Raw genomic sequence first — 25,348 nt, forward strand, 5'->3', positions numbered from 1 at the left:
ATCATGTCTTTCTATGTTATTTTCAAATGCTTCAATTGTTTTTCAAATCAAATCTAAGACATGTAGGCGACTATGGATCAACGAGGGCAAAGTTCGAATCACATTGGATTGAAAAGATCATAGGGTTTTGTTCTTCTTCGTCGTAAGCGCTACTATTCGTCGTATCAAACTTTAAATGTTCCACTACGGCGGATATTCAACTGCAACATAGATTCATTATCCAAGTGTAATTTTGTGAAAGCTGTTATGGTTTGTACACTTGTACACCAAAAATGCAATAAAACTACTGTATTTCGGTAAATAACTTCAGTTTAATTATCCACTTTGCACTTTTTCATAGAAATCGCATGGACGAACATGATTTGAGAGAAATGCTTAGCGATCGACTGAGTCACATCACTTTCCAACACAAGTTTCTTCCCGCCCCTGTGGGTGACTTACTTCGCCGGGCACTTATTTTCACTATGGAAAACCTTCGTACCATCAACCAGAGATCCATCAATCACGATACGAAGGTTTGAACCACCTCGCGTCCGTCCGTCAAGATGCTCCCATCCTTATCCCGGCACATCTCAGCTCGCGGCACGAAGCCTTTGCGGGATGTGTTGAGTTTCTGATAGAACTTCCGCGTTTCTTAAGAACGGTACAGCAACTCCATCTCTTGGCATTCCACCTCTTCCAGGCGGCGCTTTTTGTTCCGGAATAGGCGGGTTTGCTGTTTCCGCTTCAGTCTGTATCGTTCCACGTTTTGTTGCGTACCATGCTGCAGCATTGCAGCCCGCGCTGCATTCCTCTCCTCCAAAACCTCCTGGCACTCTTCGCCGAACCAATCGTTTCTTGAGCTCCGTTCCATATATCCGACAACGCTTTCGGCAGCGTCGTTAAGTCTGCTTTCTCTGTCCTCCAGCAGTCCTCAAGAGAGGCCCTAACGAGCTCGCCCTCATCCTTCAACGCTGCCTCAAGATGCTGCGCATACGCATTGGCTACATCTGGTTGTTTCAGTCGCGCTAGATTGTACCGAGGCGAGCGTCGATACCGTACATTGTTGATGACGGATAGTTTTGGGCGCAGTTTCACCATCACTAGATAGTGATCAGAGTCAATGTTAGCGCCACAATAGGTTCTGACGTCGGTTATATCGGAGAAGTGCCGTCCATCGATCAAAACGTGGTCGATTTGTGATTCTGTCTGCTGGTGATCGAAAGGTGGAAGCAGCACTATGATGAACAGCTGAATGGCGCAGAGAACACAGGCACAGAAGGTCAGGACAGCGAAGGCGATGGCTACGTCAGCACAGCGGACAGCGGTAACCAACCAGTTCCCACGATGGGGGAAGTTAAGGATGCTATTCAAAAGCTCAAGAACGCCAAGGCCGCTGGCAAGGATGGTATCGGAGCCGGACTCATCAAGATGGGTCTGCACGGATTGATTGTCAGAATCTGGTAAACGGAACAGCTGCCCGAGGAGTGGAAGCAAGGGATCATATACCCCACCTACAAGAAGGGCGACAAACTGGAGTGTGAAAACTATCGTGCGATCACTATCCTGAATGCCGCCTACAAAGTGCTATCCCAGATTATCTTCCATCGTCTATCATCAATAGCAAATGAGTTTGTGGGAAGTTATCAAGCTGGTTTCATCAACGGCCGCTCGACGACGGACCAAATCTTCACTGTACGGCAAATCCTCCAGAAATACCGTGAATACCAAATCCCAACGCATCACCTGTTCAACGATTTTAAAGCGGCTTATGATAGCATCGACTGCGAAGAGCTATTGAAAATCATGGACGAGTACAGCTTTTCCGGGAAGCTCACAAGACTAATATGAGCAACGATGGACGGTGTGCAGAATAGCGTGAAGATTTCGGGCGAACATTCCAGTTCGTTAGAATCCCGCCAGGGACTTCGACAGGGTAATGGACTTTCATGCCTGCTGTTCAACATCGCGCTAGAAGGTGTCATGCGAAGGTGCCGGGTTCAATAACCGAGGTACGATTTCCACAAGATCCTTCGCGGATGATATAGATATTGTCGGCAGAACATTTGGAAAGGTGGCAGACCTGTACACTCGCCTGAAACGTGAAGCGACAAAAGTCGGCCTGGTGTTGAATGCGTTAAAACAAAGTAAATGCTGATAGGCGGAACCGAGCGCGACAGTGCCCGCCTAGGAAGCAGTGTTACGATAGACGGGGATACTTTTGAGGTGGTTGATGAGTTCGTCTACCTCGGATCCTTGTTAACGGCTGATATAAACCTGATGTCGAATTCGTTTTTGAACCTAGGTTGGAACTGGCGCAACCCGTTCTGAATCACAGTTTCAACCCCAACCCGATTCAGGTTCGACCGAAGTACAATTTGCTTGACGTTCGTTTGTTTATGTATTGATCACCGACCCAGTTCCTAAAAACGAAAACGACATGAGAGAGACTCACGAAGAGGAAAAATATCAACGTCATATGCAGCCCACTTTCCCCTCTCACGAAACGTCAAATGCAGCCCACCGTTTTTATGGCTGAAAAAGTGGAAAGTATTGTGTTCAAAGTAAACTGTTATTAAAAACCTCAGTCGGCGGAGCAGTTTTTTCCAAAGTTGCTGATAAATCTAAGCAGAGGATTAATTATTTCTAATGTCTGCTACGTTTGCTGGCTTAAAATTTCACTCAAACGGATATTTATGATTCGATGTGATGCAAACTCAATCATTTTTTGCTGAGAGGTTCATGTGAGGATTTGAACAGCATGCGCATAATTGGTATAAACACAAAGTATAATAAGAAAAAAAACTCAGCAATCACAGAAAAAGAAGACTGTCTTCGCGAGTCTCGTCTCAGATATAAACGTAAGGTGTCGGCCAGGGTAGACGCGTCACGCGAAGCGACGCGAAAATCCTTTGGAGTTTGACATTTCATTATTAATAATTGATATTCCTTCCCGTGCAGTTTTCGCGTCGCTTCGCGTGACGTGTCTACCCTGGCCGACACCTTAGACGTGAAATACGGAGACGCATCATCAGCGCCTACTATGGGCTCCAGAAGAAGCTGCGATGGAGAAAGATTCACCCCCGCACCAAATGTACCATGTACAAAACGCTTATAAGACCGGTGGTCCTCTATGGACATGAAGCATGGATCATGCTGGAAGAGGACCTGCAAGCAGGGTTGCCACATATACAGCTTCATCTGTATTTTACAAATTTTCTCGAATATTTTGAACCAAGAATCTGTATATACAGATTGCAGATTATTTGGAAAAATACTGATATACAGATTCCGCCAAAACTATACAAGTTTATACAGATTTTTTTTTAACAAAAATAAAAATATTCATTTTTGAATACCTTAAAATATTAACTTGGGTGTGTCAGTTTTGCATTGTAGTTACAAATAATTGGTATTTTATTTTTCTTATTTCTACTTTAATTTCCAGGGATACAGATGTAAAATACATATATTTTGCTCCAGGATACAGAAATACAGATAATTCAAAGAAAAAATACAGATTTTAATGTGGCAACCCTGCCTGCAAGCACTTGTAGTGTTCGAACGAAGGGTGCTTAGGACCATCCATGGCGGTGTTCAGAAGAACGGTGTGTGGCGGCGGAGAATGAGCCACGAGCTCGCTAGGCTCTACGGCAAATCCAGGAGGTGGCGAAAGCCGGAAGGGTGCGCTGGGCAGGGCATGTTGCAAGACTACCGGACAACAATCCTGCAAAGATGGTGTTAGCCTCGAATTCGGTTGGTACAAGAAGGCGGGGAGCACAGCGAGCGAGGTGGCTTGATCAGATGCAACAAGATCTGGAGAGCGTGGATCAAAATCGAAGTTGGAGGGACACAGCTATGGACCAAGTAAATTGGCGTAACATCTCATCTTGACCTACCGTAAAATGGGGCGAATAGAAACACTTTCCGACATGTTTGAATGTGTACAACTTAAACCGTGCGGATAAAAACCAATTTTATTAGCCTTAAATATGGGTCGCGTCTTCCTTTGCTAAGACCCCAATTGCTGTTAAAAAATAAAAATTATATCGTACAAAGATTTATGAAAATGTTGTATGTTTCTATTCACCCCGCAATGGGGCGAAATGAAACACTGTTCAGTAAATATCAATACTTTTTTTCATTTTAATGCAAAAATAAACACATTTTTAAGTGCATCTAGAAGAAATATCAACATGTATTTACTTAGTGAAAAAAAAATAAAATTTTTAAAATTAAGTTTAATTTTCGATCGTTTTTGAAATCAGCAAAAATGGCGGATGTTTCAAGCTATCAAAAATGACTGACATTTCAATATTTTCCTCTGAATTTTTCTATGAGAAATGTAGCAAAATTTTTAATTTGAAAGTAGTCTAGCGGTACTCTGTTTAGGGACGTTCCGATATTGCAAAGTTATCGATCGATTATCGAATAAAAGTATCGATACCACCGATATATTGAATCGATATATCGGAATATCATATGATATATCTGAATAAAACAATTAGGAATTTTGCTGCCCGTTTAGTTTTCTAAGATTCGAAAAAAAAAAAAATCTTTGAATACTCAAGATTATTGGTAATTTGACCGATATGGACATAAACATTTTCTGTTAAGATACATTAAAGTACAATTCGAATGGTAACGACTTTTTTAAATATCGTAATTTCGGGTAAAATTGATCATTTTTGACGGTTTTTCTGATCTTTTTTCTATACTGTTGTCTATGCCCAACAACTTTATTCAGGAAAACGAGTACGATGGTGAGTCTTATTAGCTCATGTACCGAAATTTTCTAACAAAGGTGATTTTAATGTTAAAAATTATCTTTAAAATAAAAAAAATCGGGGTAATCCCATTTTGGGGTGAAATTGATCACTTATCAATACAATAATTGTTAGTTTCGAAAACTGCTCAACTTACTTAATTTGAGCTCACTGAATCCGAATATGCTTTTTAAATTCCTAACAAATGAATATTTATGAAAATATTAAATAATTAAGCTTCAACATACAGCAGAAAACGCCTCAATGTAGGCAATTTTCAGAGAAATGTTCAAACATCTAACAGAAATTCAATTATTTCAACAAAATGAGCAATTTGGTACAAGTTTTGATGATAAAATCTGTTTTGGGGATATATATTTAGCAAACTTACAAGCTTTGAGAATGGTACCATGTTCAAATCCTTTTTTAGAACTAGAGTCTTCGAATACCCGCCCGAACATGATTTTGCATTTTTACACTATTTCCATAGAAATAAATATTCTTTAACAGAAAAAAACTTCACAACACACAATTCGACAATAGTTAAGACAAACAACTTTCATTCACTACAAGTTTGATTGATTTTGGTGCTCTATTTGTAAGAATAAAATTGTGTGACATGATGATCAATTTTACCCTACCGATCAATTTCATCCGAATTTACGGTACATAAATTGAATTATGAATGAAGAAAACCCTTCAATTGTTTTCCTTATATTAATGCACGATATATCGGAAGAAAATTTCGAATATCGAAAGCAAAATATCGATACTCCGATGTATCGGAACGTCCCTAACTCTGTTGCTTTTCAACTAATGGGAAAAACGTATTTCAGTAGGTTTTTAAAGGTTATCATTACATAATATTCACATTTTTAACTGAAGGTCGCTTTGTTTCTATTCGCCCCGTTTTACGGTATTCGTTTCACTTTGCCCAGGGGTACATTACAATTGTTTCTTTTGAATAACCGGGTGATTGGATGACTTCATAAGTATTTTAAGGGCTGAAACTTCTATTCTTCTGATTCTATTCAAGGTACCAGGTAGAGACAAAAGCAAGCCTAATTCTTTTAGATACTCAGTTTATGCTGACCGAGAAGTTGTTGAAAAATATGTTCGCCTTGGTACACGTGCAGACCCCGCAAACTGAAATGATGTGTTGCGACTACGAACAGACCGTTCAACGGATTACGTTACCAACAGAAGTACCGCAATTGACGAATTGAAACATATTTTTCACTGATCTTTATAATGTCTGATCTTTATAATGACATTGAGTATCAGCTAGTAGTCACGAAAACCCTAACATTGCGAGCAATAGTTTTAACAGATTTTAATGTTTTGATGGATTTCTTTCATTTCTAAACTGCAAATCACAGTACAACTATTTCATAAAAATAATCTATATTCGATGCAAATTTAGTTGCACATCAACCCTCTGTATCTGTACATAAAATGGTTCTCCATTTTAAAGAGAACAAATGCTTTACTCCTCTGGTTCTGAAATTAAAAAACAACAACAGTCATTCCGTCACAATTTCGAGCTCTTACTGGCTAGCACCACCACTGATCCTTTCGGCCGTCTGTTCTGCGATCACTTTGATCAAACTCTCGTCATATCCCTGGTCATCGTCATCGGCAGATTTGCTTACATCATTGGTTGTTTCGGAAACGGACGATTTCGGAATGGAAATAGCACGAAATGGTCGGCTTTGGCCCTTAGCTGGATTTATGTCAAACATAAACGAGGAAAAACGAAAATTTTGAAAAGAAAAATAAACAATTTTAGTCGTTAATTTAAACAAAATTGTTGAAATCATAAATTTGATCCAGATAAGAGCCAAAGACTTCCAGCAAAAGAATACCCGGGTTTCCGTTTAAAACAGCATCTGCGCGAGAGCATTTATTTTGGAATATAGACTTAACTACTAACGAAATGCTTGGGTGATCGCCGAAAATGGTTTACTCTATTGCGATTCTGCTCTGCCCACCGTATTGATCTGCCCTTATTATCTCTCAGTTCGCTTGCAAACAACGGACGTACGGAACGAAACCGAACATAATAATCAACTAGTTTACGGTCGCCGCCGCGTTCACGAATGTCGAAGACGATCGGATTTCCTCTCTCGAAAGGCAGTACAGATTGTACACTATACACGCTAACTGGGTGATGACTTACTTATCTGGATGGAAACATAGAAGGGAGAAAACAGATGTTTTAACAATGATGGAAATAGTTGAAACTTAGAAAATAATCGTCGTGCTTTAGAGTTATAGTATCAGAGTTGGGTACCCTACAAATGAAAACTTCATAGATCCCTGTTATAGGAATCAGGGAATAAGGTAATCTGGGATAACATACTCTTTTGAGACAAAACGACCCACATTGTTTCGTCAGGAACTGATAAAAAGAATCCCAAACGAGAGGTTTAGTGAGAAAAATATTACGGAAAATGTCTCAATTCTTCTAAAATAGAACCAAAAACCCAAAGAAGTCGTTTTGCCCCGAGGGTGGATTTCAAAACCATGGTTTGTCATAGGAGACTGCCATAAAACCCCAGTAAAACCTTAAATATTATTAGGGTAATCTCCCATATATTTTCTCAAATGATTTACCTAGCAATGTTCCCAATAGACCCGAGTGCTCCGGTTTTACATCGGCTGGTTGCGAAAGCGGGAAGCAATACAACAAGGGAAGGTAGATTTACTTTATAAGTTTATTGTTCAGTTGTATGAAGCTACACGAATATGCAAAATCAAAACCGGCTAATTCTGAGACTAGAAAACACTAAGAAAATGCGTCGAAACAGTGATTCCGAACGTTTTTTGAAACCATATTGCAAACTTTGTTCTCGAATATACAACTAATCGAAACAGAGTATGATGCGAACAATTTTTAAAAGATGATAAACCAAATTAGAAGGAATCACCAGTCGGCACATTTCAGTTCCTTTTAAATAATGATTGTTACGTCAAAATGTTCGAATAAAATGCACAAAACCGCACGTCTTTGGCCTTAACTAAACCAACTTCATTAATCATCTCTTTCTTATAGCATACTATTTCTTACTTGAAACTTTCTTGGACATATCGTCGAACTCGGCATCCGAAATGTTCAGCATCAGACTGTTGGCGGAGAGGTAGACACGGTTCTGCGAGTTTGCAATCTGTAAAAAGCAAAGAATGTTAGTTAAATATGCCTTATTTGAGATGGGCCTACGCCTAATCAACCATACCGTTCGGGCAACGTTCTGTGCGGCACGGATCTTCCTCAGCTTCAGGTAGCCGGGATTTTGACTAACGGCCAGACCCAACATTTTCGCGGCCTCGGCTTCTCCCTCAGCCTGCACGATTTTCTGCTGACGTTCCTGCTTGGCGCGCTCTACGAGGAAAGCCGCCCTCTGGGCCTCCTGCTGGGCAACCTGTTTGCTTTCGACGGCGGCCGTATATTCCTTGCCGAAGCTCAGCTCGGTCAGCGAAACGTCATCCAGAATGATGTTGAAATCCTTCGCGCGCTCGACCAATTCCCGGCGGATCAGCAACGAAACCTGCTGACGCTGGGTGATCAGCTGTGAGGCATTGAACTTGGCCACCACACTCTTCAGCACTTCGTTGCAAATCGATGGCAGGACCTTCTCGTCGTAATCCAATCCCAGCTGACGGTACATGATTGGCAACCGGAGGGCGTCTGGGCGAGAAAGCACTCGCAAAGAAATGTTCACCATCTGTAAATCTTTCGAACCAGTGGGAGACGAGATTTTTCTGGGGCGCGAACGGATATCGTACACGATAGGGTACTGGAACCATGGAACTCGGAAATGCAGACCTTCACTGTAGATATCGTCACCAACACCACCGATACGGTTGAACATGATTGCACGGTGACCACCCTCAACTGGAATCAAAATGAAACTTTGTTAGATAAGCAGCTAAACTAAGCTTATTTGTAAAAGACAACTGCCTGAAAACAGGAGATCCAACACGAACAAATAAAGCAAAAAGAAATTAAACATGAACCAGGAGATAAAAAATCGTACAATGGTCGATAGAGTGTGAGAAGGCATTTCACTAAGAACATTTTGAGACAATAAGTATTATTGTTCGTATTGCTTGTGTATTGTATTGTTTCATTATTTTCCCGAGAATTTTATTAGAAATTAACAATTCGTCCAAAGTAGGGGTGATCGGGGCAATATGGGCCGCCTAAGGAAAACGTCATGGAATGCATAGAAAAACAGCAAAAATTATGGTTTAAATGCAAGTGACTTGTACTATAAAATGTTATCTTCCATGTTACGTCGATAATTAATGTTAACATTAACTTGCAAATTATTTCAGGAAGTTTTTGGAACACCAACCATATGGGGCAGTATGAGCCACCTCATTCAATCGAATGATTTTTATTTAAACAGTATAGAGAAGAGTAAGTGGTGAAGAGTACATTATTGGAAAGCAAATTGTATTGGCTTTGCTTGAAATTATTGATTCTAGCGGCTTATATTTTAAAGATACATAATACATAGTAAACAGACCATGTTATACTAGTACTAAATTGCGATACTTGATTCAACATATTTTCTAGCAAAGTGTTCCACTTGTAATGGTGCATAAAGATGACTATGCAGTAAAAATAAATCTGGTATATTTAGGCAATGCATTTTTATGTTCAAAACATCGTTTGTTTTGCTTCAATCTAGGTGGCTCATTTTGCCCCGCCCTTTCATCTTGAAAATAATATATTGTTTTCCAATAATTTTGTTTACGAACAAATCTAATTTCGCTCACGAACTGTTCATAATGATCAGAAGTTTCAATGGATTGGTAAAATTTACCAGAATTATAAATATAATTGTCTTATAGACTTAATTAAAAACTGCCAAAATTATAAGCTTTTCATAACGAAGGACAAATTTGTGCATTTTTGTAAATATCTTGAGTGTTCAAACGAATATTCTTACGGTTTTTATTGTGGTAGCTATTTGAGGCATCATTTAGCAGATCATAATGACACTAGACAATAAAACACTGTTTTTGAGGTCAAAACCGGGGTGGCTCATATTGCCCCGTATGTTCATATTGCCCCTATTGCCCCTATCTTTTTTAGAAAAATAATTTAACTAGTAAGGTCTCAACAGATTTCTAAGGATTTCATTTTCATTTTCATTTTGCAGCGTTTGGTGGGGCAATGAGAGCGCAAGTCAGTCCAAAGCCGGGGTAAGGGATAGGTAATGGCCGTAATAGTCTATGCGGACCACTTGAACACCATCGGAAAGGATAAGAAGGGTTGGGGTAGGGTATAGGGAATGGAGAAGACTTGACACAGTAATGCGATTAATGCTGCAAAATGTAAATGTGCTGAAAGCAATTTAATTTGAGTTTTGAAGTTTGATTTGACTTATTAAAATTCCAAATAGATCGGCCATTGTACAAGTAAGAAAGAATATGCTGATCGCTTTCTAGAAATTTGATAAACAACAAAATAATAACAATATGAGAGTGATGCTAAGGGCTGCTGATGGCACAATGCGACGCTTTAGGAGATTTTGATACTGAATGAACATTACTATACAGAGCGCAATTTAATCGATGGTGATAGCTTTACAAACTTTATCTGTTTTTACACTGATTGGCGATGCTGATTTATATAAAAATATTTAAAAAATATTTGATATTAGTTCATTTGTTTATGTGATCTAGGTGTTAATAATGGAAAAATTTTACATACCCTTGATGAAATACTTCCCTGACCAGAAATATTATATTTTGAGCGCCCTTTTCGAAGCTATTCTATCCAGGTATCCATGTACTGCTTTCAATCCTGAAATTATTCTTATTGTGCATGCTCATGCATTATATTAGTGATGCTCATAATCATGCAACAGATAAGAAGGAGAGAAAAAGAGAATATAGGAACAGTGATTAGTAATGAGTTAATTATGTAGTTTTGTTAGAATTATAAACAATTAAACAGCAGTAATGAATAACTTATAAAATTACTTTGCAGCATAGCTGAGCCTTTCGGAACGTAAGACCGATGTATAAAAATAATTTGTTTCGAAATTGTCCGCGTGGTCTTCTAGTGCCCCTATTAGATCAGAATCAGTCATAGACATACATATCGAATGCTCGCCATGACCCTATGACCAACATTTGTATATGTATAGACTTAGCTGATGTGGCTTTTCTAATAGGTAGTTCTTTCACTCATTGATTGTCTTCAAAACCTTGTCAAGTATAGAAAATTGATTTTATTTCATTTATTACTACATTAAAGCTACATTGTACTTATTAAGTATTAGGTATTATTTTATGTTTTTAACACTATTGATATTATCAAAGCCAGAATTCCCAGTGGGTGAAGAATTTTATAGTACTAGAACACCATAGAAGATCGCTTAACATTACCTAATCATGGAACGGCTTTTTGCTCTATTATTTTAGGTAGATGCTATTGATCTCCCTTTGCTCCTATCCGCAACCCGGTGCACGCGCCCTGTTGGTTTTCGAAAACCTCGTAGAAGATTACAAACCGTCAATGGCATTCCCAATTACTACCCCACATTGCACATTCAAGGGTCTGATTGTGCTCCTAACCCACCCTCAGTCTGTAATCTTCTCGCCAGTTTGAAATTATATTTTCCCGAAGTGAAAGTAATTTTGATGAGTGATAGCGTAGTGCAGCCCAACTGCATAGTACAGTAGTTTAACCAGAATCTTTAGGTCAGAAGATAAAATCTAAATTTTGTAATAAAAAGGTTGCCATTGCTTTGAAATTTACCCAACATCTAATCAAAACTACTAACAACAGCGATCAATTATCAAAATTCATCGCTCCCTGGAAAATATAATCCCAAGCCCAGGGAACTAGTAAGGTCTCAACAGATTTCTAAGGATTTGCTTCAAAATTGTCAGAATATCGTCAAGATTTCAAGCAGGAATTTCTCTAAGGATACCTTTGTAGGTTTTTCGGTATTATGGACAAATCTAAATTAATGCGAGTTACCAAAACAAACCTGAATACTCGTGCGAGCTCTGCGGCTATAAAAGAGCTCTGAATAAACCTATGTTCATCGTAAACTAGTGAACAAATGTTGTTGCTCCTTGAAAGAAGTGTCTCTAGAGTTGACACAGAGTGTCAACTCATTTACAGGAAAATCAGGGAATTTAATATTTTCAGATTTTTCAAGGTTTAAAAATGTAATTCTAGAAATTATCCAAAATACATAAATGATTGACGAATGGTTAAATTTAGGTGATTAAAAATTTATTTTCAAAGATAGGCAGTTTGGCTTCGAAACACTTAAACATTGAAATCTAACGATATATTTCAAAGTTGTTTGCACTACAATAAAAAGATATTTGTTTACCTGTTTGTTCTAAATGCGTAAACAACATACGGAAAATTTAGAGAAATTTGGTGTTTCTTATTCAATTTTCACGAAAAAGAAGCAAATTTTGTGATTTTTATTTAATTTCCACAAACTTGTTTGCAAAAATACCTACTTGTTTTTTACTAAATGATCTGAAAATGTCTTCAATTATCAAAATCAGATATGAAAAAATATTCTAATTGATCTTAAATAAAAAATCTGAGTGTCCATCCATCCGGAAAATCCGGGAACAACATGAAAAATTTGGGAAGTACAAATGGTCGAGAAAAATACGAAAAATACACACTCAATCTGTTCGGTAAAAATTTCAGAAATCGAAAAACAGAGATTTTTTACTGGTGAAATTTGCTTTTCAATTACGCGTGGCGACAGTTTTCATTTTACTGACTTTTTCAGTAGTTCCAAAACCCAGTAAAATTTTACTGACCCCAGTAATTTAATCTAAGTGTGTACCCTGGATTTCGGAGAACACATTCTAGAAAAAAAATCCAAGAGAAGCACAGCTGGCAGTCAACTCGTTCTTTGCGTCATGACTGTTTGGTGAGTTGATAGAGAGATAGTTAACGATTTCTAGTCTTTTTTTCAACTAGGTTCTTCAAAATGATCGTTGATTTCCTGGGTACCTGGGTATAGAATATCAAGAAAATCATTGAAACATCTCTAGAAGGGTTCTTGTTGAGATGTTGAATAGATTTCCATTTAGATTCATTGTATTTTTTTATGATATCTTTAAAAAATCGTAACGGGAATCGTTACGAGAATTTATTATTTTCTTGAAAGTTCTTCCAGAGATCACACGAAAATGTAGGTTTGGTAGGTTTTAGAAAAGATCCTTCGATGATTTTTCTTGAAACTTTTAGAGCTTGGCGAAAAGCTGAGTCAAAAAAATATTTGGCAAATTTGTTGGGAAATCTACTGAAATCAAGGACAGATTAATTAAGAATTCCATTTGGCGGATTTCAGAATTTACTGATGGTACTGGTTCATGGTAATGAACCATCGATCTTGACTATCCATGATCTGTGAGTTTCACCAGCACAATTTCTCCAGGAACCAATCATGTCCCATGTCTAACACATAATTTCGAAGGCAATCTATTGAACTTTGCCCTTTTGTGGAAATATAGTCCTCATTTAGATATATAAAGCAGACATTTGTTCATATAAATTCAAGATCTTTTAGAATTTTTTACGAGTTCTACGATGTTTTGGCAGTCTTTCCAAATGAACATCGAACACGTTGGTTCATGCTGTTTCATACTCTCCATGTGCTCTGCTCTCGGGATCAAACAGAAACCCTCGAGCTTGAACCTAAACCTAAACATGTGTAAAGTGATCATTGATGTCCTCATTATTTTCCTGGGTATTCCATCGAGAGGATTGATATATCAAAACAAATCAATAAATTGATTGGGTAGATGGAGATCTCTGCAACATTGAATGCATTATTCGCTGAATAAATATCTTGTTTTACAGTGGCAATATGAATGATTGCCTAATTGAACATGTTTTATTATTTCCAGGACTCTTGTATGCTGACGAACCAATCGGTAGCTTAGTTAGTAAAGCGCTCATCTAGCATACAAGAGTACTGAGTTCGAATCCCAGCCGAGCACGTGGATTTTTTTCATAATTTCACCCATAATTTATCCATCTTTACCACGTGTATGTTAGGTCCACCTATCTCAAGCGGATTGCTTTATCCCACTTTATGATTTTGGTACCTTTTACTTGTTCGTACCTACGGGATTTATGTTCTATAAACACTGGCTGCGGTAGGCACAGATGAGAAGACTTCCGGACTGTGGACTAATTAACATATTATTTTATTCTTTATTTTAAGGATATAGAAGAGTAATGAGTTTAATTAATTTAAAAACCAAGTTTCTTCCCATTTCATTTGGTAGTACGCAATAATTGAATATCATACTAGAAGTGTATAATGAAAAAAAATTCATTATTTTGCACCAAAATACAAGGAGAAAAAGAAAAATAGTGACTTTAAATACCATATTCGTTGAAATAAGAGGCTTTAGAGGCCTTTCAATAAAAATAGAGACTTGCATTGAAATAGTGACCAAATCTCTAAACAGAGACGACCTGCTACCAGCCCTGAAATCATTAGAAATCCTGAAGCTTTTCCTCGAGTAATCTGAGAAGTTCTTCAAAAACCTGTTGAATAGTCGCGTAATTATCTCAGGAAGCTTTAGGTTTTGCATCAGAACTCACTGCAGCACTTCCATTAATACAAGATTAGATGTTAGCTGTGCATAGCTTCCATAGCGGCATGTTATGTAACAACAAATGTTTGAATATGTTTTCCCATGGTTGTACAAAAGAAGGTACAGTTTCAAAACTTTACAAACCTTAACCGAAGTGCTATGATATTTTGGATCTATCCCATGGAATTATTACTCAGAATTATGTCAATATGTATTATATTGTGTAATCTCCATGTGAAACATTCCTCAACAAAAAAAATCCAGCGGTTTTTGAAGGTTATGTTGCTTACATCAAAAACTTTCCAAGAACCACTCATATTCCGTACAGCGGCCTTACCTGTGAACATGGAATTGTTGATACCGTAGGCAGCGGCACCGACAGCCGCCAGCAGCTTTAAACCGGTCGCCAATCCGGGCGGACCGCCCTTGCCGAATTTTCCGGCCAAATCGTTCAGCTTACTCTGAGCCATTTTAGAACTGCGACAGGCACTGCGCAATTAGTATGCTGTTTTTTAAGTTTTCCGCGCTGAAAATAGTTGTACAATAATTTAACACTCGCTGCACAAGAATTATGATGAAATTCGGTAAATTAAGACTTAATTTTGCACCTACATTGAAACGGGAACACAGAAACAGCACGTATGGATGCAATGAAAATCTCACACTTTCTGAGGTTTTTCTTTCAGCAACAGAGAGTGATCAAATTATTCAGCGGCTGTTTGACAGCTGCGCTGAATTAAAGGAAAATGTCAACATTTGTATAACAGTTTAGGCAGGGTTGCATAAAATCAGGCACACATTTTCAAAACGACGTACACTACAACGCAGATCTACTCAAACCTGCACGGTGGTTTGCGAATACCCTTTAATGGGTAAAAAAATACCTATTATCGAATAGTAATCATATCTATCTATCTATATATAAATAAAAATTGAATGGTGTTTGTATGTCACGAAATGGCTCACGAACGGGGCAACGCATTTGGATGATTCTTTCTCCATTTTGTTCGTCAAAGGTTCCGACGTGTTTGTGTGTGTAAAAGTTCCAGGATGTGCACCGGGAGAGTAGGAAAAACGGGACTGAACGGAACTGTCATTTTGTTTGGGACGATTCATAGCGGTTTTCAACAGCCTACTTGATGGCAAGACGAAGATTGCCGGGACCACTAGTCTGTCATAAAATGGAGGAATTTCACAATCATGAAAAGGGTAAAAAAATACTCATTATTTTAACTCGTATACAATGTAAAATCGGGTAAAATTTTACTCATTAATGGGTGAAAAATTAGTTGGAATCCTGCGCGACCACCTTCAGTGGGCGGAAGAGTCAAGTCGAGCCGTTGAATATAATATTATCATCTTCCAGGACGACAAGTACGCGCAAGTAAATATAATACTGTTAGCGAATATCATAATCATATAGAAATATCAAAAATGTATTACAATTATTTCGAATTTCTTGCATTTTTCCAGATCTCCGACCGAAAAAAGGACGAACTTGTAAAGAAGCTGGAAGCAACATTCACTGACCTGTGCCTTTGAATGTCAACACTTAAATGTAATCAAATGTAGAGATTAATAAAAACGGGATAAATTATTGCTTAATATTATTTAACATGATAAAATTACCTTGTATGCATTATATCGAAACGCTCAGCAAAATATGGTTGCCAAAAAGGGTATTTTTTACCCATTTTATAAAACACTCGACACCTCCACAAAGGGTAAAAAATACCCATCCATTGACAGAAACCGCATTTACCCGTTAGGGTTTATTCACAAATTTCACCCATTCCCTCGTGACGCATTTTGTATGAATATTTTTCAAATTTTGTATGGACTGTAACAACTTAACGACACCCAACCACCCCTTCAGCGTTATGAAATTTATGAATGTGCCCTTAAAGAGTAAACCGTGTTTACTCATTAAATGTGGAGAGGCACTTCTAGCGGAAATGGGTGAATTTTTACCCATTAAAGGATATTCGCAAACCACCGTGTGAGTTGTTTCAACGCAAAATCTTAGTTGAGTCCAATAGGCAAATTTAATGCGCCACCATCATAGAGGTCGCTAGGGAAGAAGGGGAGAAATGTCATTGAAAATGTTTGTTTACGTCCAAAATTCAATTTTTTGACCCAAAATTTAGCTCAGAATCAATTAATTGGGTTGTTTAGTGATGAAAAATACACGGTTTTTTGTAGCTTGATCGAAAGAGCACATTTTTGTAAGTGTAACACGATTTTATTGCGCTTTACTACCTTAATTTTGATAAACTAAATGATTGAAAAAGATTTCAATCCGTCGACTCAATGCCATTCAAATTTACATAATGACAGCTCGTCCCGAAGTAAAATATGCCGAGGGGTGATTCAAACGCAATTTCCATACTAAGTTCAGACGTGTTTTAAAAATAGTTCCCGGGCTCGGAAAATTTTGAAACTTTGGATTCTGGCTCAGCTTTTAACGTAGAATCAGAATTTGTAAAAAACAGGATACCCCTAAACAAGCCAATTATTAAACTATTTTCCATTGGCATAATCATTTCGACCCTTTATTCTTGCGATACGCGTGATTTCATAACAAATTTAACCACAAACAAAGAATCCGGAAGTTTATAACCTATGTAGCCAAACACCAATTTTCCAATTTTATCCCACTAATCGTACATGAGCACTGACCGGATCTGTACATTTTCGAAGGAAAACAAGTTTATCATGTTTTTCAATGCTCTTTGTTCGTCTACAACATAACTATTCCGAGAAAAAGTGTAATATGTGTGCTCTTTCCTATGCTGCACACGGTGCGTTCTCAACCCAACCTCTTTTATGACGGTTCTCCTACTAGCCACCAGATGTCGAAGTGATCGTTCAGCTTTGAAAATATTAGCCTATAACCTAAATATGGCTAAGTTTACAAGGCCTCCATGAGGTACTTTGCCTTTAAAGCCATATGAAATATTTACTTAAAATTGGTTTGATTCAACGCAAAATTGAGTTCATTCAACCCAAGTTTGAGAATAATGCATTTCTCGCATAACTTCTGATCTCGCCCTAAAAGCCATTGGTAACCATGTGTGTAGCTCGTTGTTTCTGAGCATTTTAATGGATTTTCATGCTATTTAACAACGCTATGGGGAAGAAAGGATCATTATCTACCTGCCCGTGAAGTTGGTTTGGATGCGTATTCTTTCTTTTGCTGAGAAACAACAAGCTACACACGTGGCTACCTATGGCTTTTAGGGCGTTATCTCAGAGTATGCGAGATTTTACCACAATTTGGCTTATTGGGCCAAACTACCCCCCTTGGGTTGATCGAGCTCTCTCTTTTTTTGACAACTTTGGTAAATTGACAACAAACTTGCATCCTGTAACCTTTATTCACAGAAGAGAGGATCGATGAAGAGAAATCGATCATACGACTTACGCCCTTATTCTAGCAAACGCTTGATATTGTTATTAATCATGGTATACGTAATTCTATAGATATGGTTGTATATGGTTGTGGTCAATATGGGCAATTGTAGCGATTTTCTAGGATTGCAATTTTTCCCTTTGGAAAAAGAGCATACACGGAGACGGAATTCAACTCAATTTTGGGTTGTTTCAACCCAATTCCGTAGTTGAGCCCAATAATTCAATTTTGGCTAAATTTCCAAGGTCCCCACTAGGTAGTTTGGCTTTAATTCCATTAGAAAAGATATACTCAATTTTGGGTTGATTTAACGCAAAATTGAGTTCTTTCGACCCAAACATAAGAAAAGTTGGGGCCCAAATAGCCGTAGCGGTAAACGCGCAGCTATTCAGCATGACCAAGCTGAGGGTCGTGGGTTCGAATCCCGCTGATCGAGGATCTTTTCGTAAAGGAAATTTTATCGATTCCCAGGGCATAGAGTATATTCGTACCTGCCACACGATATACACATGCAAAAATGGTCATTCGGCAAAGAAAGCTCTCAGTTAAAAACTGTGGAAGTGCTCATAAGAACAATAATCTGAGAAGCAGGCTTTGTCCCAGTTGGGACGTAACGCCATAAAGAAGAAGAAGATAAGAAAAGTTGCATTTACCCAAATTTGGCTTATTGGGCCAAAGTACCCCCATTGGGTAGATGCAGCTCTCTCTATTTTTGACAACATTCGTGTGGGAGAAAGAGAAAACCGAGAGATTTTGGGTTGAAACTATAATCGATATAGGGAAAGTGTACCAGTTATGGCTATAGTGGTTCCCTATTTGGCCATATGTGATATTTCAAATGCTTTCACATTTTGAATACTTTTGAATGTTTTAACATCAAGATATATTTGATGCCTAACAACTTCAACACACAAAATGACCAAAAAATTTGAAACAAATAATTTATCACGTGTGGCGAAATAGGGAACCATTATGTCCATAACTGGTACACCTACCCTACTTAATTTTGGGTTAAGTAAACTCAAAAATTAGGTAAAAATATTTTTCCGTGTTGCTAACTGTTCGAAAATGGAACGACGTTTCAATCTGAATCCCACCCCTACCGTTGACATCTTCGCGTCCGCGAGAGAGTCGAGAGTGGAATGTTTTTCAAAACTGATTCGCGAAACGAACGACGGAACGGAACGCGAAGCTCGCGCATCATCCAGCAGTCATTCATTCATATCCAAATCCACAGCAACGCACAGAGAAAAAGAGAGTGCTTTTCGTGAGCTGCGAACCTGTTTTCCAGAATGTCAAAAGTGACAAAGTAGTAGTCGAGAGAGTCGAGTGAAATGATGTCAATCGTTGCTGGTCGCGTACTACTACGGGAAATTTATTTGCATTTTATCGAATCGTGATCGTGAAAATCTTCCCGCGGGTTTCCGCTTCTGGTGCTCGGTGAGGCGCTTGTCCGCGCGGTGATATTTCCGGCCCTCGGGCTAAGCTGCAAAATGTCGAAACATGACCGTGCGAAATCGGGTGGCTTGCTGGATACGTTGTTCTTTGGCCGACCGCACAAAAAGGGAGGCCGTGGCGGTTCTAGCAGTTATGGGGGAAGTGGCGGGCTGGGGGGAGGGGGTGTTAGTGGCCACGGAGGCAGCATCAATGGGGGCCGCCCGCTATCCGGAACGGAATCCGATCTGGTCAATCTGGAGGAGATCAGTAACGCAGTCAAGCGGATGACGGAGGCGGAAGTGAATCAGAAGTTTCTCGAGATTCTCGAGGACATGAATATTCCGAAGGATAAACGGGATCCGCTGCTGCTGAAACCGCTGGACGAGAAGCGGAAAATGATTCTGATGCACATGAAAGGTAAGGGGTTTCGGTGAATGAGGAAAAATCGCGGGGGAGGATTATTTGTTTTTGTTTTGGTACGTTACGAAGGGATTTTTTTTGACGGTCTTCAACAAGTGGGTTAGAAACGTAAGGTACGTAGCTAGGGGAGGATAGTTGCGGAGGGTAGGACTTCTGTGTGTGTCACGAGTGATGATTTGGAGGGGATGTGAGAGAAGTGAGGGTTTAATAGGAAGAATACGCGGAAACGAATACAGAAAGAATTTTATCGTTTGCCGTTCATTACTCCTGTTGATCGCGCGAAACTCGGAACCTTGATCGGTGACAGTGACGGTACGGTAACGTTAATGGGTTGGTCCTTGTAGATGATTCGTCATCTTGGCGAAGCTTGAATATGGGGAGCTATTGTTTGATGTTGTTTTAAATCTCAAATAATTTATGAATTGACTGCTTCAATCTTTGACATGGCTTCAAGTTAGGTAACTAACATGTAAAGGTTTCTGCTTTTTAATTTTTATGTAGAATCGATAATGGTCTCGTGAAAAATTGTTCGCTAAGATAGCTTGCAGATGGCACCATTGTTTCTGTAAAAGAACCAGGGGTGGTTGATCGGCAAAGACCGTTGCAAGATACTCTAAACGATTTGTCTACTTGGGCTGTAAAGCTGGATACCCAGCTCTCACTTAGAATTAAATGCCGAATCTCGGCTTTCTGAAACCGAGATCCGCACAGCCGACCGCTTGGCATTGATCTCGGTTTACAAATTGAAACTGACTAATTCGGTTTGCGTTTATGTGTTCAACTACTGATGAAAACTGACAATCTCGGTATGCTCAAAACTGAAATATCAGCAAAAAAATCAAAACAATCTTTTCTGAGCTACTGATTTTACATCTTTTATTTTTTTTTGGTAACCGTGTCTTCTAAGTATCCTAGTGTCCTTGGTATTTCAGAAGGAAGCGGCCAATGGTGTAGTTCGTTAATATGCCATTTCATAGACTTCAAATGATGCATCTTCACTTTGATATCCAATTGAATTGTCTGTTCCGGATGCGATAGAAGAACAAGTTATTGTCTTTTAAAATAAAATATACAAATGTACCTATAGGTACAATTCTTACGTATAATTTGGTGCAAGCCTCTATAATCACGTTTCTGAATTATTAATGTTTTCGCAACCAAATCACAACATTTTTATACTTTTTAATGGTAAACCTAATACCGGTGAATGTTTTCGTTTACATAAGACAAAACAATGTGGCGGTAGAACAAAATACTGAGAATTTCAGTAATCTTATTGGGAAACCGATATGTCGGCTCTTCCGACAACTGTATTCGGTCCAGTCTTCAAAAAATCACACTCCAAGAGCTGCTGAGATTTAAAACTCACAGATCAAGATCAATTGCGTGCGATTGTTATATTCCAATCCAGGCATGCATTGAATCATGCGTCTTGTATCTTCTTCTTCTTTTCTGGCGTTACGTCCCCACTGGGACAGAGCCTGCTTCTCAGCTTAGTGTTTTTATGAGCACTTCCACAGTTATTAACTGAGAGCTTACTATGCCAATGACCATTTTTGCATGCGTATATCGTGTGGCAGGTACGAAGATACTCTATGCCCTGGGAAGTCGAGAAAATTTCCAACCCGAAAAGATCCTCGACCGGTGGGATTCGAACCCACGACCCTCAGCTTGGTCTTGCTGAATAGCTGCGTCTTGTATGAGAGGATTGAATCCCAGGAATCAATCCTTGAGTAATTGAGATTATTAACATAAATCGAGTAACCCTTGATTTTCAAACAAGAAAAATTGTCTTTGACAATCCAATTGAGCATCCTGTGTGCTCATGCTTCTGATCCGTTTGATAATATTTGTATTTGTCCACAAAGGATCATTATAGTTTTGTTCTTCACAATTTTCACATTACTGTTGGGACTGTCTTAAGGGAATTGGATTGTATTCGGTGCAGTGTTTCATGTCTTCGAGATTATAGTTGCGACCATTTGAATGCTTTGATTCATTTGTTTTTCTTTTACAGGGAATTCTGCTTCCTCAATCCACACAAATGTCACTATTACAATGCTTATGAAGCTTGGGATTCGTATTTTCGGAGCAGGTGGCAATCATACAAGTTATATCAATACAATTTACCTCCATATGACTTAGTGTCTTAATGGAGAAAGAAAATTAAATGGTTAAAATAACGACAGTCACAATAACGTGATAAAGGCGACCATTATAAACAAAAAAATGTGTACCGTAATTTCGGGTGAAATTGATCATTTTTTACGGTTTTTCTAGTCTGTTTTCTATAATGTAAACAATGCCAAACAACTAAATGCAGGAAAACAAGTACGAAGGTAAGTCTCATCGACTTATGCACCGAAATTTTCTAACAAATGTCATTTTAGTGTTAACAAATACCTCTAAAATAAAAAATCAGAGGATCTCATTTCGGGGTGAAATTGATCACTTGTCAATGCCATTATTGTTAGTTTCCAAAACAACTCTATATGATAAATTTGAGCTCCCTGAATCCGAATATGCTTGTAAAATGCTTAACAATGCAATATTTATATAAATAACAAATAGTCAAATTTCAAGAATTCCGCGGAAAATGCCTAAATGTATGCAATTTCCTAAGGAATTCAATGATATCTAACAGAAATTCAATTATATCAACCATATGAGCTAATTGGTACGAGTTTTGGTGATGAAATCTGGTTTGGGGATATATCTCAAGCATCCTCACAAACTTTTAGGTTTATACCATGTTCAAATCCTTGCTTATAAATAGAAGTTCATAGCTGTTTGTCAATACTGCACCGTGCATGATTTTGAAATTTTACGTTATTTCCATAGTAATAAACATTCTTTAACGCAAAACACTTTACAACACACAATTCTACAATAGTTACGACAAGCAACGTTTATTTACTGCAGCTTACATTGATATTTGTGCTCCATTACGAATAAATAAAATCGTGTGATACGATGATCAATTTCACCCTTCTGATCAATTACACCCGATTTTACGGTAGCAATAATATTGATTTTATCAACTTCCTTCCTTAGCTAACTTAACTTTAAATTTAGGCAGAAATTATAACAAGAAGGATTCGTATTTATTTGTCATGGTTTATATGGAAGGGTTGTTTGTATTTTCAAATGCACCACTCGATAATAATTTATCTTCTTACCAAAAAATTCTACGGGGTAATGGAAGTTTAAATACTCAGAATCTTAGGTTTCAAATGAACAGGATCGATATAAAAATCAAACTTATACACACCAGTAGTATGTAACAAGGTCGTCATTTTGTATAAAATTTCTTTTGTCATGTATCAATTTAATTCGAATTCACTGGCAATATTCCTAACAATCACTTATTGGTAAGCAGGTTATTGCTCTTGGACAGTTCGTTTATAAACTATTGGCTGCTTCTGCCACATTTGATCTTCTCCAGCATCGGTCGTCCTTCAAGCGAAATAATAACAGCTTATCTGTTCCGGTTCAATCAATGCGTGTTTATGGGGAATATTTTTCATTACTGAAAAGAAATCCTAAATATAGCGATTAACAATATTCAGTAGACGACCAAACATGCGCTCTTTCACACAACCGTTTACACGATCTCACATTCTCACCACCTTAGCTGAAAAACAATGACATTTTGTTCATGACCAAGAATGGAAAAAAAATCAGCTCTAACGACAAACAACACGGTATTTGAACGGTCCAAGAGGGCCATCGCTCTTGCAGCAACGTGATTTCAACACCACACCACGCGCGCTAATCATAGATATATCGAGCATCTGATAAACTGTTTGTCGTAGGACAAAGGGTTTGTCGGATATTGTAACAAGTTGCGATTAATGCGAATCCCTCCCCTTGGTTATGCGACCTTGCCGCGATGGGAGGGCATAATCCATTAGCCCATATGATGGAAACCAAAGGCGTAACCTGTAGTGGTGGTATCACATTTTGGCACTTTTTGCTTAAAGCCGCGTCATAATTCATATGGCATAGACGCAATAATATCTCGGATGTGATCCAACGGACATTCTGCGTCATTGATAGAATTGATGCCCATTTCAAATAATTAATCTATTCGAAGTGGACATTAATACTATTGGTGACGTTCAGTTTGCCTTTTGCTAACCAGAATGATCCGTAGCCACTCTTACTATTAGCTAGCTAGATACATCGTTATCATATACGACGTAGGGAATACATAGGAACTCTTAGAAAAATGACTAGTAGATTCACTGAGTAGAAATAAGTGGCGACAATCTTATTTTAATATGGTTTTTACATTGCCATTATAAGAAAGTCAACGTACCAGTATCCGCTCATGTTCCAGTAGCCCGCTCACGAGTTCAAAAAGTAAGGTAATTTGAGTAAATACACAAAAAAATGTCCACAGTATGATTCTATTCGTCGATTTGAATTGTATAGCGGCTAAAGTTTTCAAATTTTCGTTGTGTAAACTTTTCTTTTTTTCAGAGTGAGCGGGCTACTGGAACATGAGCGGAAACTGGTGCACTGATGGTACCTCTTTTGTAACAGCGGTATAAATAATCTAATTCCAGCTTCATTTTCGCAAAATTTACAAGTAGAAAGTAGGCGTTGAGAAGCATTGCATTTGCCACCGAAAAGTGAATCATGTAGGAGACTGTGGAATAGAAGCCTAAGGTAACTTTACTTTTCAATATTCACTATAAAATGACTGTGGAAAGTAAGACGCTGAGATCGATCATTAGGGTACACTTGCTAGTTTCGAAAATTTGTTGAACAGACAAGGAAAGCGACTTTTTTCTTCAAGGATATATGAACGTAATGACCAATAAATACTTTTAACAACAACAAATTAAATTAACTAGAACTACTACTAAACAGCCTAATTTTGTTAAAACTTGACGACAATTGACATTTAAGACTCTAATCCAGTCTTCAAAAAATCCCACTCCAAGAGCTGCTGAGATCTAAAACCATCAGAGCAAGATTAAGTCCACGCGCATTTTTCGTTTAAATCCAGGCATGCAATGAATCATGCCACCTGTATGAGAGGATTAAATCCCAGGATTCAATCTTTGATCAACTGTTAGCCGGGTAAATGAATCGAGTAAGCATTGATATTTCATTCCATATCGGATGAAAACTTTGGTCTGACAGGATACATTTGGAATGTGTCTGAAAGATTTGTTGCACAGCTGCTTCCAGTGACCAATTTTTGGAAACTAGCAACAATTTTTGATAACATTCTGACCTGACGTAATGACTCATCATGTAGACGGAACTCCGAGCTCTTGAACAGAAAATATGAATCAGGTGCAGTTGATAGAATTTCCGTTGAAACATGTCTGGATTCAACGAAACTCCGGCGTAAGAATTTTTGTCTAAATTAATTTCTCCTTGACTGAAAATAACTACAAGTAGTCCCAATTTGTAGTGGTATGATACCATTTCCTTATTTGCTGAATTTCATTACCTTCCATATTACAATGTCTCTTGTTCGGTAGTCAGGTTTTATTTGTCCCAATCCCCTACGAAACGTCAAATATTCCACACGAAATGCTCTTCGATTGCCTATGAGCATAATGACAGATTGAGAGATTCAATCGTGGGATTGAATCCTTGCATAAATCACGCACGCTGGGATTGGAAAAATCAGGATTCAAAACGATCCCTCGCATTGAGATGATTTCAAAGCATGCTTGTTTAAATCTGGGAGCAAAGGGAT

The 25,348-nt window shown here is 38.2% G+C and overlaps 2 protein-coding genes across 5 annotated transcripts in view; one reads left to right on the forward strand and one right to left on the reverse strand.

Moving 5' to 3' along the window:
• Nucleotides 1-6,132: 6,132 nt before the first annotated feature.
• Nucleotides 6,133-15,079, reverse strand: LOC5576054 (prohibitin-2). 4 transcript variants are annotated; one of them, XM_021845969.1, is made up of 6 exons: nt 14,970-15,079; nt 14,695-14,883; nt 7,982-8,640; nt 7,816-7,912; nt 6,310-6,468; nt 6,133-6,245 (listed from the first exon to the last, which is right to left on the reverse strand). In XM_021845969.1, the coding sequence occupies exons 2-6, from the start codon at nt 14,825-14,827 to the stop codon at nt 6,232-6,234; spliced, it is 1,062 nt and encodes a 353-aa protein (XP_021701661.1). In that variant the 5' UTR covers nt 14,828-14,883; nt 14,970-15,079; the 3' UTR covers nt 6,133-6,231. The 4 variants fall into 4 exon arrangements, with proteins under 4 accessions (XP_021701661.1, XP_021701660.1, XP_021701662.1 ...); XM_021845968.1 differs by having other exon boundaries at nt 6,307-6,468; XM_021845970.1 differs by lacking the exons at nt 6,133-6,245; nt 6,310-6,468 and adding exons at nt 6,616-6,928; nt 7,362-7,406.
• Nucleotides 15,080-18,924: 3,845 nt separating this feature from the next.
• Nucleotides 18,925-25,348, forward strand: part of LOC5565517 (protein diaphanous) — a 36,622-nt gene continuing 30,198 nt past the window's right edge. The window contains exon 1 of the mRNA XM_021845971.1: nt 18,925-19,623. Within this exon, the coding sequence (XP_021701663.1) occupies nt 19,263-19,623 (361 nt within the window). The 5' untranslated portion in view covers nt 18,925-19,262. The remainder of the gene's footprint in view (nt 19,624-25,348) is intronic.

The sequence above is a fragment of the Aedes aegypti genome, chromosome 2 (genome assembly GCF_002204515.2).
Source record: "Aedes aegypti strain LVP_AGWG chromosome 2, AaegL5.0 Primary Assembly, whole genome shotgun sequence".
NCBI lineage: Eukaryota > Metazoa > Arthropoda > Insecta > Diptera > Culicidae > Aedes > Aedes aegypti.